At 55.3% G+C, this 15,970-nt stretch overlaps 1 protein-coding gene across 1 annotated transcript; it reads right to left on the minus strand.

Moving 5' to 3' along the window:
• Window positions 1-5,526: 5,526 nt before the first annotated feature.
• LOC120404700 (maestro heat-like repeat-containing protein family member 7) lies at window positions 5,527-15,370 on the minus strand. Its single transcript, XM_039537618.1, has 8 exons — window positions 15,289-15,370; window positions 13,874-14,014; window positions 11,863-12,084; window positions 9,392-9,547; window positions 8,453-8,554; window positions 8,081-8,183; window positions 7,578-7,637; window positions 5,527-6,570 (listed from the first exon to the last, which is right to left on the minus strand). Exons 1-8 carry the CDS (start codon window positions 15,349-15,351, stop codon window positions 6,386-6,388), a joined length of 1,032 nt encoding a protein of 343 aa, XP_039393552.1. The 5' UTR covers window positions 15,352-15,370; the 3' UTR covers window positions 5,527-6,385.
• Between the last annotated feature and the right edge of the window lie 600 nt (window positions 15,371-15,970).

A 15,970-nucleotide genomic window follows, 5' to 3' on the forward strand; every position in this document is an offset into this window, starting at 1 on the left:
GTTCTGTAGCCCCGCCCTTCCGGTGTCCGGGGCTCAACCTCCCAGGGGAGGAGGGGAGCCACACCGGCCCGTTACAGAGTAGTTAACCATTTGATAGCTTTCATCACCTAACAGTTTTTGGCAGGTTTCCACACCCCATCCCCATTTCTGGCGCCGTCAGCCCCTTTGACCATGCCCCTTGCTACGATACTTCCGGGGGTACCTTGGTTCAGGGGACAATTAGCTCAGTGTTAATGGCCCTAGCCTGCAGTCAGGCCAAGTAACGGTAGAGAGTCTGTTTGCCCGGGCCCTCAATCAGGCAGGGCATCAATCAAGAAAGGGCTCTGGCCTACAGTCAGGCAGGCAGAGCAGCAGGAGGTTCATTTGCCTGGCCCTTGATCAGGGTAGGGCAGCAGTCAAGTAGGGGGGCTCTGGCCTACAGTCCGGCAGAGCTGTCACAGTCTAGGGGAGGTTAGCTCTCTGGTGGGAGAGTCAGCACAACCGTCTGGCATCCGGATTCAGGCGGGTGCCAGACCAATTCAGGCCTCCTGACAACCAGGTGGGAGGCTGCCACTCCTGACGTTGGGGTGGTAGGGGTAGAGGAACCCAGGCCCTCTCGTTCCACTGTGTCCCAGCTCAGGGCCCTAACAGCGGTGGAGTGGTCCGCCACTGGGTCAGCAGGGAAAGTCCAACCATAACACGCTGGCTGGCTTGTAGTCAATAATACATCTGAACCCAGTTCAGCTTCCCTGGGCTCCTTCCTACATGCCAATTCCATGTGTGCATGGGTTCCAGGGTTGTTGTTCGCTGGACCATGAAAAGTTCAAGGAGCTGAGATTAGAGAAAATCACATCAAATGTAAAAGGGCGTAAAGCCAATAGGGTTATCTATCTATCTATCTATCTCCATACACCACATCTATCTAGCTAGCTATCCCGAGAGGCGGAGATAACCATGCTGGCGGCTGTGAGCCTCTTTTCCCAGAGGCAGCCACAAGGGTAAGTTCTCTCTCCCCCGTGTCCCCTCCCTGCAGCTTTCTATACTGTCCTTCTCTCACTAACCAAAAACGATCTCTTGCTGTTTTCTATACTCTCCCTCTCTCAAGCCTGGTCTACACTAGTCATTTATTTCGAATTAGCCGAGTTAATTTGGAGAAAAAATCATTCCTTCCACATGACCAAACTGGTTTCTTCGATTTAAAGGGCTCTTTAATCCAATTTCTGTACTTCACCTTGGCAAGTAGAGTAGCGCTTAAATCGAGATCGCAATCCCGGATTAAAAGTAGTGTGGATGCAATTCGAAGTTATTGGCTTCCGGGAAGTATCCCAGAATGTTTCCTTGTGACTGCTGTGGACAACACTCTCAACTCTGATGCACTAGCCAGGTGGGCAGGAAAAGCCCCAGGAACTTTTGAATTTCATTTCCTGTTTGGTCACCAGCAGCACAGGTGACCAGCAGCACAGTCCACTATCATAGGCAATCATGCAGAGAGCACCATCACAAGAGACCACGCAGTCCCGGATTCGCAGATGAGCTCCAGAATGGTCCGAATGGGAGGTACTGGATTTCATCGAATGTTGGGGAGAAAAATCTGTTATGGCAGAACTACGTTAAAAAGAAAAGAACGCAAATATGTACGCTAAAGTCTCCAGGGCCATGACGGAAAGAGGCTACTCCAGGGACACAGAGCAGTGTTGTACAAAAATCAGGGAGCTCAGGCAAGCGTACCAAAATGCCAGGGAGGCAAATGGGCGCTGTGGGTCACAGCCGCATACATGCCGCTTCTACCGTGAGCTGCATGCAGTTATGGGGGTGACGACACCACTACCCCACCACTGTCCGTGGATATCTCCAAGGAGGAAGTTGAACGGAGCGAGGAGGATGAGTTATTGGAGGACGAAGAGGAGGAGGAGGAGGACAGTGCACAGGCGGCAAGTGGGGAATCCATTTTCATCCCTAGCCAGGAACTATTCTTAATGCAGGAGCCAATAGCCCCCACCCCCACTCCCATGATCCTGGAGAAGGTACTTCTGGCGAGTGAGCCTGATCGGAGCCATGCGGTGGCGGGGTGGGGGGTGGGGAAAACACAGCCACGTTGGGCTGTTTGCGTTTAGTTTAAAGGGCTCATCCCTGCTCAGAGCCTCATCGGAGCCACGCAGTGGGTGCGAGTCTGTGTGTGTGTGTGTGTGTGTTGTGTGAAGCAATCATCCCAGAGAGCCTGCAGGACCTCCTTTTATACTGCAAACCTACCAGGCATTGCTTGCTATGAGAAAGGGGGCCCAGCAGTTTGAAAGTATTGAAATGAATGCGGAAGAAACAGAACCCCGCGTGCCCCTAGGGCTTACCATGGCTGGCTGCAAGCTGAATTCTGTTGCCCGGCTGTGTGTGATGTGCTGTGTACTATGAATTGCCTGTTTCACTGAGAAACAGTGTGTCCTTTGTTCTCTGAAATGTATCTTTTAAAATACTACTCTTCCTTTTTCCTCCTGCAGGTGCAAATGTTTCAACGCAGCCCCAATCTACTCCATCCAAGAGGCTGGTCCAGATTAGAAGGCAGAAAAAAGGAACTTGGGACGACATATTCGCCGAGCTCATGCAGTCCTCCAGCGCTGATAGGGCCCCGCTGAATGCGTGGTGGTAAACAATTGCGCAGTCACGTAATGCATTACAGGAACACGAAGAGAGGAGGGACGCGCGATGAGAGCAGGCAGGACACTATGGTCGAGCTCATGGGGGAGCAAACTGACATGCTGCCCTGTATGGTGGATCTAATGCAGGAAAGGCAGAAAGATCACAGATTGCCGCTGCTGCCCCTGTATAACTGCCCTCCCTCCTCCCCAAGTTCCATAGCCTCCTCACCCAGACGCCCAAGAACACGACGGGGGAGGCTAAGGGACTCCACACTCAACCCCAGAGGCTCACCCAAGCAGCAGAAAGTTGGCATATGTGAACTTTTGATTTGGTTTCTGGACTTCTCCTTCCCTTCTTCTCCACCCCATAACCCAACCCCTCCTCCCCCCATTTACCTTCTGATTTCTCTCCATGTGTTGTGCAATGAATACTAAAGAATGGTTTTTAAACAATTGTGACTTTATTTCCTTTCATATATATAGGGGGCGGGTAACTTCAAGATAAACAAACACAAGTGTCACACTGTACCCTGGCCAATCATGAAACTGTCTTTCAAAGCTTCTCTGATGCACAGCGCACCCTGCTGTGCTCTTCTAATCGCCTTGTTCTCTGGCTGTGCGAAATTGGCCACCAGGCGAGTTGCCTCAACCTCCCATTCCGCCATAAACGTCTCCCCCTTACTCTCACAGATATTGTGGAGCACACAACAAGCAGCAATTACAATTGGAGTATTGGTTGTGCTGAGATCTAACCAAGTCAGTAAACTGCGCCAGCGCTCTTTCAAACGTCCAAAAGCACATTCGACCACCATCCTGCATTTGCTTAGCCTATAGTTGAACTGCTCCTTACTACTGTCCAGGGTGCCTGTGTACGACTTCATGAGCCATGGCATTAAGAGGTAGGCTGGGTCCCCCAGGATAACTATAGGCATTTCCACATCCCCAACAGTAATTTTCTTGTCTGGGAAGTAAGTCCTTCCTGCAGCTGTTCCAACAGACCAGAGTTCCTGAAGATGCGAGGTCATGCACTTTCCCGGCCATCCCACCTTGATGTCAGTGAAATGTCCTTTGTGATCCACCAGTGCTTGCAGCACCATGGAAACGTACCTTACAGTTTACATATTGGCCGCCCGTGTGCGGGGCCAAGATAGGGATATGCGTTCTGTCTATCGCCCCACTGCAGTTAGGGAACCCCAGCGCATTAAAGCCATCCACAATGGTCTGCACATTTTCCAAAGTCACTACCCTTGATAGCAGCTGGTCAATGATTGCATTGGCTACTTGTAGCACAGCAGCCCCTACGGTAGATTTGCCCACTCCAAACTGATTCCTGACTGACTGGTAGCTGTTGGGCATTGCAAGCTTCCACAGTGCTATGGCCACGCACTTCTCAACTGTGAGGGCTGCTCTCATTTTGCTGTCTTTGTGCTTCAGGGCAGGGAACAGCAAGTCACAAAGTTCCTGAAAGTGGTCCTACGCATACGAAAGTTTCACAGCCACTGGGAATCATCCCAGATCTGCAAAACTATGTGGTCCCACCAGTCTGTGCTTGTTTCCTGGGCCCAAAATTGGCCTTCCACGGCATGAACCTGGCCCAACACCACCATGATCTCCCAATCGCTGCATGCTGTGCTTCTAGGAACAGAGGTGTCCATGTCCTCATCAGTACAGTAATCGCGCTTGTCGCCGCTTCCTCGCCCATTTTGCAGAAACTTCACATACTGCTGGATAATGCGTGAGGTATTTACAATGGTCAAGACTGCAGCAGAGATCTGAGTGGGCTACATACTTGCCGCTATGGTGCCTGCATGGGTAATCCTGGAAAAATGGCATGAAACGAGGAGAGCTGGTCGGTTCAAGATGGCTGATAAAAGGCGGGAAATGGTTTCCTTCTGTAGCTTTCACTGGAGCCCAGCACCGACAACATGGAGAAATTTGCTACTGATGCAAGAATGGGAGAGCAGAGTCTGCAGCGGAAGCTGTGCTGCTCGGTTGACGATGGCTGAACAACGGCGGAAATGGTAAGGATCTTTCTCTCTTTGCACAGCTCTGTTTTCTGCTTATTAACAAAAAGGGATCTTTCTCTCTCTTGCTGTTTTCTGTACTTTACACAGCCCTATGTCACTGACACAGAATCTCTCGCTAATTATTCTGCCATGTGAGTTCTTTCACCCGACCTTCTCAACCTTCCTTTATATTTCCTATTCTATTTAATTAGCCTTTGGTTTTTTAAATTGAGTTCAATTTTTTTTACTCTTATAATTTTTTAGTCCCAACAAAAATAACCTTTTACCATGTTCTTACAAACTCCTCTCTCTTGTTGCTTTCTCTAGTTTCCTTTTTCTTCTATTTAAGATAACCTTTCTTTCCTTTTTTCCTCTAAGCCTAAGCAATCTTTCTTTTTTTAAAACTCCTTTTCTTTAAGGCCTCTGTAGCGAGAGGGCATAGTCTCCTGCCCTGACAGACAGGGAGGGATCCGTGAACGCCCCCCTGGTGGGTAGAACGGGGACTTGCATGGCCTCCCCGCTGGAAGCAGAGGGGTGGGACAGGAAGCGGAACTATAAAAGGCTGGTCCTCCAGCTCAGTCGGGGGAGGGCTGCCTGAGGAGCAGGACGTCTCTTCCCCGTTGCGTGAGCCCAGACCTAACGGAGACCGCTCTCCTGACAGAGACCCAGAGGTGCTGACAAAGCTGCCAGACGCCAGGATCTCCGAGGAGCTGGGGGGGCTGCCACTAGCTGTCTATCCCAGCGAAGCGAACAACAACCCTGGAACCCATGTACACACGGAATGGGTGTGTCGGATGGAGCCAAGGGAAGCAGAATTAGGTTTGGCTGTGTTATTGACTACAAGCCAGCCAGCGTGTTGCGGCTGGACTTTCCCCGCTGACCCAGTGGCGGACAACTCCACCGCTGTTAGGGTCCTGGGCTGGGACGCAGTGGAATGGGAGGACCTGAGTTCCTCTGCCCCTACCACCTCAACGTCAGGAGTGGCAGCCTCCCCCCTGGTTGTCAGGAGGCCTGAATTGGTCTGGCACCCGCCTGAATCCAGATGCCAGATGGTTGTCCTGACATTCCCACCAGAGAGCTAACCTCCCCTAGACTGTGACAGCTTTGCCGGACTGTAGGCCAGAGCCCCCCTACTTGACTGCTGCCCTACCCTGATCAAGGGCCAGGCAAATGGACCTCCTGCTGCTCTGCCTGCCTGACTGTAGGCCAGATCCCCTTCTCGACTGACGCCCTGCCTGATTGAGGGCCCCGGGCAAACAGACTCTCTACCGTTACTTGGCCTGACTGCAGGCTAGAGCCATTAACACTGAGCTAATTTTCCCCTGAACCACCGTACCCGGAAGTATCATAGCAAGGGGTGTGGTCTCCCACCCAGATGGACGGATGGTGGGGCCTGGGGGGGGACTGCAAACCCTTTACAGCCTCTCTTTCTACTCATTCGTACTTTTTCTCTAAATATGTCAAAACACAAGCACACAACCTTCCCCCGGCCAAACACAGAAAAATAATACAAAATAAATTTTCAAAATGGCCGACGGCATCAAAAACGTACACGACTGGAAATGGGGACGGAGGGCAGGACGTAAATGCAACACGGTGCATGGAAACCTGTCCAAAAGTACATGATGATGAAAGCTATCGAGCAGTTAACTACTCACATGGCTGGGCAGGGCAGACGGCCAATTGGGAAGAAGCCGTGTGTTTCACCTTGCTCCAGGTGGGCTCTGAAGCACCAAGCCCCCAGAGAAGGGAGGCTGGCTTTTCCCAGAGCTAGGGCAGCTGGGCAGCTTCAATGAGCTGGCTCTCTGCAGTGCACATTGTTCTTATCCTATGGACCAATGTCCATAGGCTGCAGCAGGCTGGAGGCTGGTTCTTGAAGGCCTCCAGGATGAAGATGGTCTGAGAAGCCAGGCATCGGACTGAGGACTTGCTGTCCTGCTGCAAGCCTTTGAGGTCTAAGATTGAAAGGAAGGAAATGGAGGTCAGAGCCATGGCACTCTGGAGAGCCCTGGCAGGCCAAGCCAGCTCTGTACCTCTCGGCCCACGACAAGGAGGCAGCAGGCCAGGTGGCAGGAGGCAGGGGACTAGCGGGAACAACCAGCAACCCTCACTAAACATCCCCGCCGCCCTCCACAGCTGGGGGAGCCTCCAGACACAGGCAAGAAGTCCCAATGAACCCCATTCACTCACTATTTCTAGGACTGCCTCATCCCTGCAGTATCTGAGAGCCTCATCCCTGCCTGTATTTACCCTCCCCTTCCCCCCACAATGCACAGATGGGCACTTAGGCCTAGAGAGGGGGAGAGTCACAAAGGGGGCTTGGGCATTGTTAGGCGCCGCCTAACTTCAGGTGCCCTGCTGCCCTCCAGGAAATGCCGAGGAGGGAGCTCAGCCATTCTCTAGCTCCGGTTGGGAGGCCCAGCTGTGAATCTGCTCTGGGAGTGAGGAGTCTGAGCTATGTCACCCACCCTTCCCTTTTCCCGAACAAATGTGGTGGAGATGCTGCTCTGCCCTGTGCTGCCCAGGGGTCTGAACACGCAGCAGGGAGGTAGGTGACCGGACGTCACTTCAGCCTCATTTGGAGCAGTGGCTTGACCCCAGGTGTCCCATGTGGAGCTGACTGCAACAAACACTGGGCTAGTGAGTGCAAGGGGGGAGGCAGCACCCCACTTTGGCTGTGTTTGGGGGGGGGCAGTCATCTGCAAAGGCCAGCCAGCTCAGGCCCAGTTTGGGGATCTACCAGGCCGCAGCTCTGAGGTCAGGGCTAAGTGCCTGGGCACATGCCAACCAGCAGACACGACAGGGTGAGGGGGCAGCTGATCAGGGGGTTGGGGATTGACATTTTGCATCCCCTTGTGGCTCTCGCCTGTGACCACGTTGCTGGCGTCGGAGATTGAACCCACCCTGCAGCCCTGGGCCATTCATCCCCCTAGTGCTCAGTACTCAAAGCGGGACCACTCACTATCGCAGATGGTGTCCAGCTTGTCCTGGCTCCCCTGGTCCAGCTGCCGGGCAGTGAGCCCTACACACACAAACAGCTCATCACATCCCCGCGTCCCCAGCGAGGGTGTTAAAGAGCCTGTCACCCTCCAAGCACGCGGCTTTCCCGCCCCTCACTGGCCAGGACACGCTCCTGAATCCCCAGGGAAAGGCGAGTCCCCAGAGATGGCTACAGGGCTGGTTGCCAAAGGAGAGCACAGCGCCTTGAAGGTCCACTACCAAGAGCCCATGGTGGGGTGGGGGCGGAGAATGGGGACTGCATGAGGAGCAGTGGGCTTAGAGGGGTCCCATCAGCCGATCAGGGCAGTTTGGGGTGAGCTTGCTCCTGTGGGTTTCTGACACCCCTTCGCCTTCATTAGGGAATCAGGAGCCCAGGGATCACTTCTTGCTGCTGGCAGGGACTGAGGAGAGCCTGGGACCAGATCCAACCCCTCTGCTAAAGGGACCCCTCTGCTCTGTGGTTACCTAGGAACCTGATGGCTGCTTCCCTAACTGGCGTCTGTGGGTTCTGCAGGAAGGCCATGGTCTGGCCCAGGAAGTCATCAGCTCTCTCCTTGTAGTGGATCACCTAGGAGCCAGAACAAGGGAGCACAAGATTATTAAAGGCCTTTCCGTCCCACAGGCTAGCTTCCAGGTGTGTGGAGCGCACGTCCTGTTTTTGCCCCCCTTCCTGTGCTGGGAGGATCACACAGAGGGACCACACCCAGGGCCAGGTGTGGTCCCGGGGCTGGGGCTCAGTGTGGGCACAGAGCCAGGCAATTGGGGGTGCCCTATCCACTGATTCCTCCACTTCTGCCAGCGAGGGCTGTGCAGTGAATGGCCAGAGGGCTTCCTCACCAGGCAGTCACAGCTTCGCCAGGTTTCCTTGTGCTGGATGAGGCCACTGAGCTGGTGCCACCTCAGGAATTGGGCGGCACTGCTGAGGGTGTCCCAACACACCTGCAAAACAAGAGGGGCCGGGGCGAGCCGGACACAGTTACGGGAGCTGGAAGCCACTAGCCTAGTTACCGGAGGCCAGGGAGGCCGTGCATGCTGAACGCTTCCCTGCCCTGGCTGCTCACGGAAGGGTGGCGGTGTGGCTAAGGCAATGGCTGGAGACCTGACTCAATTCCCAGCTCTCCCTGCAGGAACTCAGGCAAGTTGCTTAGGCCCAGGGCTGCAAAGGGATTTAGGTGCCTAATGCCCATAGGGGTTCAATATTTTTGAGGCTGCGCCTCAGTTCCCCACCTCATGGGGTGAATTCATTAGTGCTGGTGGCATTTGTGTCCCAAGTGATGGGGGCCATGAGCACTAGCATGTGCAGAGGCATCGGGGGGGAGGGGCTTGGGCATGTCATGGCTAGTACGGGCTGTCCGGGCCGCTTGGCTAAGGGCACATTGGGTCCTGTGTACCATCTGGAGGCTGAGTAGCCCTGCTCCTGGTAGGGATATGGCCAGGGTTGTGCTCTTCCCACCAGCACAGCCAGGGGAGTGTGCGGAGGCCAGTGGCTGTAGGAGTGGTGAGGCGACCACTCGCCCCACCCAATCTCTCAGCCTGGCTGCAGTGGGTGTTGAGCTCAGAGGATGCAGAGAAGACTCAGCAGTTGGGTGGGGTGCCATGGTCATGGCACTACTGGACTCAACATTCAAGTGATTTTGAGTGCCTGATTGTCACAGCTCTGAGCACCTGCCCTCTACCGGCCAGACCCTTTAAAGGGGGGTGTCACATGTTGCCCCCCCCAAAACAAATGGTCGCTCTGTAACTATCTCAGCTGCAGACTCCAATTTGTGGCCTCACCTGGGACACGTTGGGACGCTCATCATGCACAAGGAGGAGCAGTGGGACCAGGCTCTGGAGCACATACTCCTTCATCTCGCTCCGGTTGGGCCCCCTTACAAGCTCCAGCAGGTCTTTAAAAAGGGTGATGGAGAGCACCCGGAGCTTGCTGGTCACCTGCAAGAGATGATATAGGGAGGGGAGGAGACACTGTGACAGTCATTCTCATCCAGCGGGGCAAGCGCACACTGTGCCAGAGATGTCTGCCCTGCAGGGGGTATTGGTAACTCACCCCCAGCCATACAGCCACAGCTGGGGCCAGAGTCTCATGGGCATAGCGCCATTGAAGGCAATAGAGATGCAGATTTCCACCCGCTGAGGGGCTGGCCTGGTAACTTCTTGGCCAGGGAGAGCAGTAAGCTGGGGTGAGACTGCCCCTGGGCTCTCACAGCCAGCTCTGGGTGCACTGACATCAGCTCCTGCCTGTGTCAGCCAAGGGGAAACATTCAGGGTGGAGCAGTGCCAGGACAGGGGCGGCAGAGAGGGAGCGATGAGGAAAGATTCAAAGAGCAAAGGGGGGGTGTAGTTTGTCCACCCGCTTTGCAGGCCCAGCTCACACTGGTGTTGACCCACAGCGGCCCTCTAGCCGGGCCAAGGGGGCCAGGCATAGGGGGCAAATTCCTACATTGGTGTTTGTTTGGGCCATGCTCAGGGACTGGGGTGAATTTAACCAGGGCCAAGGGGTGGTAAATGTGCAGGAGCTCCCAGATAGGGGGCCTTGGAAGCCATGACTGGAAGCCACCCAGCCTCCAGGGGTTTGGGGTGGGGTGAGGGGCCAGCTCAAAACAGCTGGGCAGGCTCTGTACAAAACATGTGGGAGGGGTATGGGGGCATCAGGGCTGCACTGCAGTGGGCACAGGCAGATGTTGAACTGGCACCTCTCTGGTCTTCCCTCCAGTTGTTGAGGCCTGTTTGCCTTTCCCTGGTGATGGGTGTAGTAAGTGCAGGCCATGATAAAGGCCCAGTATGAGGCCTGAGACCTGAACTAAAGTAGTGAACAAGACTTTGCTAACATAAAGCAAAGTTAAGCTGTGAGCCAGAGGCAGGCCCTGCTCACAGAAGCTGGCAAGGAAAGGGCTGATACGTACCTAAAAGGTACTGAACATTCACATACTTGCACATTCCACACAGATAACAGAGAACAGGCTGGCCCATCCCAATGACAGGGGCAAAAGGGTAAAATGATGGATAGAGTTGTTTTGATCGAACCAACATGTACAAGGTAGAAGGCGGCACCTAAATACGTAGAAAGGTCCATTGCCAAGAGGCACTTTCTCTTAGTATGCCCTGAATTAGGCTAAGAAACCTACAGGGAACTGCCATTGTGTCCGAGGTCGCAATAAACCTAGCCGACGTGGCTTTGCATCTTACTGGACTCTTTGGTTATTGGGGGTTCTCATCGGGTCTGCTGTGTCAGCTATCTGCAGAGCTGGGGTAGCACACAGAGGGAACACACGCACGCAGCCGAGTGATATCAACAAGGAGAAAGCAGAGCACCACACCGGTAGCACTCTGACAACACACTTCTGACAACAATGGGCGTTGTGTTCATTAACACTATTTGGATATAACCCCTGCCCCATAAAGAACCTGTTCTGTTCCCCCCGGGCCTGAGAGGGGTTTGGTTTAAAGGGCTCACCCCAGGGCGAGATCCTGCATCCTTGGTCCAGGCTGCCCTGTCCCTTTGGCCAGCTGGGGATCCAGGAGACCCTGGGAACAGCTTTAGCCAGGCCTGTGCCACTACTAAATAAAGAGCGGCAGGGTCCCAGCAGAATTCGGGAGGGCTGAGAGTAGGATTTACCGTTATGAGGCTGGGAGTCCCTCCAGGAGCCCCCACTGGGGCATTACCCTGGAAGGCAGTAATGGATGGGCCCCTTTCTCCTGCCCGCTTGCTGGATCTCGCCACCCAGTGTGGGACTGAACATCAGTCTGGTGAATGCGCCGGAGGCTAGTTGTGGGTACAAAAGATCTGAGGAGAACTTTCCCTCCTTTGACGCTGCCCTGCCATGAGACCGAAGGGGAGAGGAAAGGGCGGTAGCTGCAGAACCTACAGACAGAGCCATTTCCTTATGGAGCTGACAGGCCAGCTGTAGGATTCCTGGCCAGGGAAAGGAGGGGCAGATTTTCACCAAGGTACCATCACTTGTCACCCTGGAAGCCAGCAAGAGCATTGCAGCACCCTGTGCTGCAGAGGCCCCCTCGCTGCATGCAGGCTCAGGAATGCACGTCCTTCCCTAAGGGAAGCCTCGTCCCCAGGCTGCCCTCATCCTTGTCAGTAGGCCTGCGGGACACCAGGGTTCCCATCCTTTCTGCCATGTGCTCTCATGGAGAGTGAGAGGAAGGCGGGAATGGGCTCATGATTTATGACAATCCGTTTTCTGGCTAGGACCATAGCACAGGCCCTGCTAGCCCACTCCCTAGCCCCCACTCACATGTCCGCAGTTTGATGGGATCTCCTGTGAGCTGCCAGGCCTTACATCATGAAACAACGGCAGGAGTTGTGCAGCCACTTGCACAGCCACGCGGCTGGCGCTCTGCCTGTCCATGCCGGTGAGGAGGTGTTTCAGCACGGCGATGGCCTTGCAGATGAGGTCTCTGTCTACCTCCTGAAGTCGCTCCAGGACATCTGGCAGCAGATGCTGGAGTTTCCCCACCTGTGTGAAACAAGGAGCTGCTTTACGAAACACCCTCCAGTGACCCAACAAGCCATTTCCAAAACAATGTCTGCCTCCCCTGCAGACAGAGGCACGGGAGCTAGGGGTGCTGGGGGTGCTGCAGCACTCCCAGGTTTTACGCAGGGCTCTGCTCCTGGCCCCACACACAGGGTCCCAGCTGCCGGCCCTGTGCCAACCCCCAGCTATGGCCCCAGCCTTGGTCCCCTTGCCCCATCCACCCCCCGCCCCCGCCTCCTGGAGCCATGGCCCTGCTCCTGACCAAAGCTCTAGTGGTGGAGGGGTGTGTGGACAGGGAGTAAGGGGTGTGTGTGCAGCACCTCCACTATAAAAAGTCTTCCAGCGCCCCTGCCTCCAGAGACATATTACAGCCTCAAAGCCTTTGCACAGCCAGCTAAAATCACGGGCAGTGGGTCCGGCAACCTGCAACATAAGCAGCTGCTTCCTTGTACTCCAGATCTCAAGGGATGGTTTTTATTAGCAGATATCATCCGTGGAAAGTTCTCTACACAACACGTTGACCCCAAATAAATCAAGTGTATTATTGTTCGAATAGCACCTCGAGGGCCTGTCTGCAATGAGGGCTTGTGCTGGGGGCTTTCCAGGCACAGTAAGAGACGGTCCCTGCCCTGGAGCTTACAGGCTAGACACACGAAGGCAGGATTTCTATCCCCATTGTACAGACATTGAACTCGGGCACAGAGAGGTTACGTGACTCGCCCACAGTCACTTAGGGAGTCTGGCAGAGCCAGGAACCGAACCTGGATTCTCCTGAATCCTGGTCCTTACAGCCCAGCCTAGGGGAGGGAGTCGATTTTGCACACTAGTTCTAGGGTTAGGCTGTTACTAAAAGCCAGATTCTGTAATTTCTGTGTTTGGTTTTTCAACCTTTCAAAGACAGCCCCACAAAATCTCAACCGGCATCAGGGAAAAAATAGGTCATATACAGGCTAACCGGTTCCGGAAAGGAAAATGAACCACAAGCAAGTGAAAACCAGGCTGAAGTGCATGGACCGATGGGAATGGTGTATAACAAAGAGAATTACAGTCACGCCCTCTCCATGTCTGATCTAGTCATAGTCCGGGTTTAATAAACCGGACTGACCCCCTATTCTCAGGCGAAGTAAATTATCATTAACGAGAGTTGCCTTCAGATTGTCTCCTCTTTACCAGGCTGTCAGATCTGTGTATTTAAGTCCCAAGGGCTTTCTCTGCCTTCACTATATTGTGGGTATCAAACTTGTTATGAGATCTTAGCAGCAAAAGGCCCTTCCAGAGCTCTTCAGAGGAGCGAGTGCTGCAGGACAGAGCCGTGACGTCAACAGTTAAAACCTATGAGGCTTTAAAAGGGGATTTGTAGGAAAAAATGGTTCCTAATTGTAGTGAAATGGCTCTATCCAAGCGTCCCTGATCACTGGGGTCGCCAGCATTCCCTGGGGGTCTAGAGTCTGCAGCTCTGCTGCTACTCTAGTGCTAGGGTTCTTTGGATCACAGAGACCCCAGACACAATCAGGCCCAGCTGTGCCAGATGCTCCACACACCTAGAGACGCACCCTGCAGGAGCCAGGCCCTGCCCTGCAGAACAACAGACAAAGGCCAGGCAGGGGCTTGCCCAAGGGCACCCTGCAGGTCAGTGGCAGAGCCAGGAATAGAAGCCAGGGCTCCTGACTCCAGGCCAGGGCCATACCCCCTGGGAAGGTTTCAATGACCCCAGCCCTGCAGCAGCTCCCTGCGGTTCTGGGTTTATCCCCCAGCCCTCCTCCCCTCTCACCTTCTCTGGGTGAAGGGCCAGATTGAGGAGGCCTTTGAGCCCCAACCAGCGCACCACGGTCTTGGGGTCGCTCAGCAGCCCGCTCATCTCCTCCACGATGGCGTCTTCCAGCTCGCTGCCAAGGTCAGGGCACTTGAGGAGCTAACACACCAACAGCAAATCAAGCTAGAGAACAGGGCTGGCCTCTCGCGACTCATCTCTGCCACGGGGCCCTTAGCTCCACTGGCCAAGGCCCGGCATGGGCTGCATGCAGGGCATCGCGATTGGTCACCGTGTGGGCCCCACTGAAACGCTGCTAGCGCGACGGCCCCTCGAGGCTCCAGCTGAGATCAAGGCCTGCCCTGCTCCCTCACTAAGGCTCAGCTGCACACGGAGCAGTGGTGTGTGTGTGGGGGGTCTGCAGCCTTGTGCTCCAAAGGGTCGCCCGGTCTGCGGGGGGCAGGTGAACTGGCCATGAATGGGCAGGTGGCTGCCCGGCCTGCACATGGCACACGGATGTCAGAGGGGGCTCGAGGGCCGAGGTCACACAAGGGACCATTCTATGGAACTGAGCCTTGGGGAACAAGAGACACCTGACCCTGGGCCTTGCTCCAGCCCCGTGACACCAGCTGGGACAGGTAACAATGCCCAGACTGAGTGACTCCACCCCTAGGGTTGTAGGAGCTTTCCCTGCCCCTGCTCACCCACCCACCCCCAGGGCCTTCAGGGCCACCCCTCTCCTGACCAGAGGCATGAGCGGCAAGTTCCATTGGCCCATGGTGCCTGGGCACCATGGGCCTCAGCCCCACCTTTCCCCCCACGTCTCCCAGGCCATTTAAAACAGCCTGGGGCCCCACCACCACTGGCAGCGCGGCAGAGCGGCCTCCTGTCTGCTTGCTCCCATGGCTGCCAGCCCCTCCTGTGGCCCCTGGGTGGGGTGGGCATGCCCCTGCAGCCAGTAGGAAGCTGTGGGGCAGTGCCTCGGGAGCAGCACATGGAGGGCCCCGGCCCGCCCTGCCTAGGAGCCCCAGATAGCGCTGCACCCTCCCAACTCCTCCCAGAGCCTGCCCCCACCCCTTTCCCGCACCCCACTCTGGCCCCAAACTCCTTCCCAGAGCCTGCACCCCCTCCTCCACACCCCCTCCTGTCCCCAAACTCCCGCCCAGAGCCTGCATCCCCACCCTGTCCTGCACTACCACCCTCTGACCCATCCCAGATCCTGCACCCCAGGCCCCCTCCCCCACCCAAACTCCCTCCCAGAGACTTAGGCAGGTGGGGGGCAGAGTTTAGGGGGGCAGAGTTTGGAGGGGCAGGTTCTGCTGAGCACCACCAAAATTTCTACAAATCTGCCGTCCCTGGCCATAGATCAGCCCCATGCCCCAGTCACCGCTGGGCCGGGGCGCTTCTCACGACCCTCACCCGCTGGTGAGGCTCACCTGAATGAAGAGCGCCACGGCCGGGACGTACCGCCTATCGTCCCGATCGTTGAGGATGGCCATCAGATGGTAGAAAATCCAGTTTCGCTCCTCGACATTGGCGAAACCATGGCCTGGCATAGGAAACACAAACACCACATCATCAAGGTGGGCAAGGACTGGTCCTCCATTTATGAATCTAACCAGACCAGTGCCACAGGACAGGGGATCCCGGGCGACTAGTCACGCGCAGCTGGCACAGACTAGTTCCTGCTGGCTTAAAATGCCCAGCGGCTTATGTGCTAGAGACCCAAACCCTTAATCACTCGACAGGGAGCCCTTCCATGAGGCCAGCTCTGAGCACGTAGTGCTGGGGCTTCAAGAGAACTGCAGACAAAGAAGGGTGTTGGTGGGGTCGGTGGTCTTCCTCATGTGCCCAGATATTGGGTGATGAGAGACAGAAGGGTGGGTGAGAGAATATCTTAGATTCACCCAAGACAAGCGCTGGAGCTTTCTGTGTTAGCTTCTCTCTCACCCACAGTCACTGGGCCAACCAAAGACATTCCCTCCCCCACCTTGTCTCTCTCATGTGCTGGGCCTGACAGGGCTACACCAACGCTGCGGAAAGACATGGCGGAGGCTGTCTTTGCCCAGCCATGCCTGCCAGAGCCATGCAGGAAGCGGTTTCGCCAGGCAGCGCAGG

This window comes from Mauremys reevesii, linkage group 4 (genome assembly GCF_016161935.1).
Source record: "Mauremys reevesii isolate NIE-2019 linkage group 4, ASM1616193v1, whole genome shotgun sequence".
Lineage (NCBI taxonomy): Eukaryota > Metazoa > Chordata > Testudines > Geoemydidae > Mauremys > Mauremys reevesii.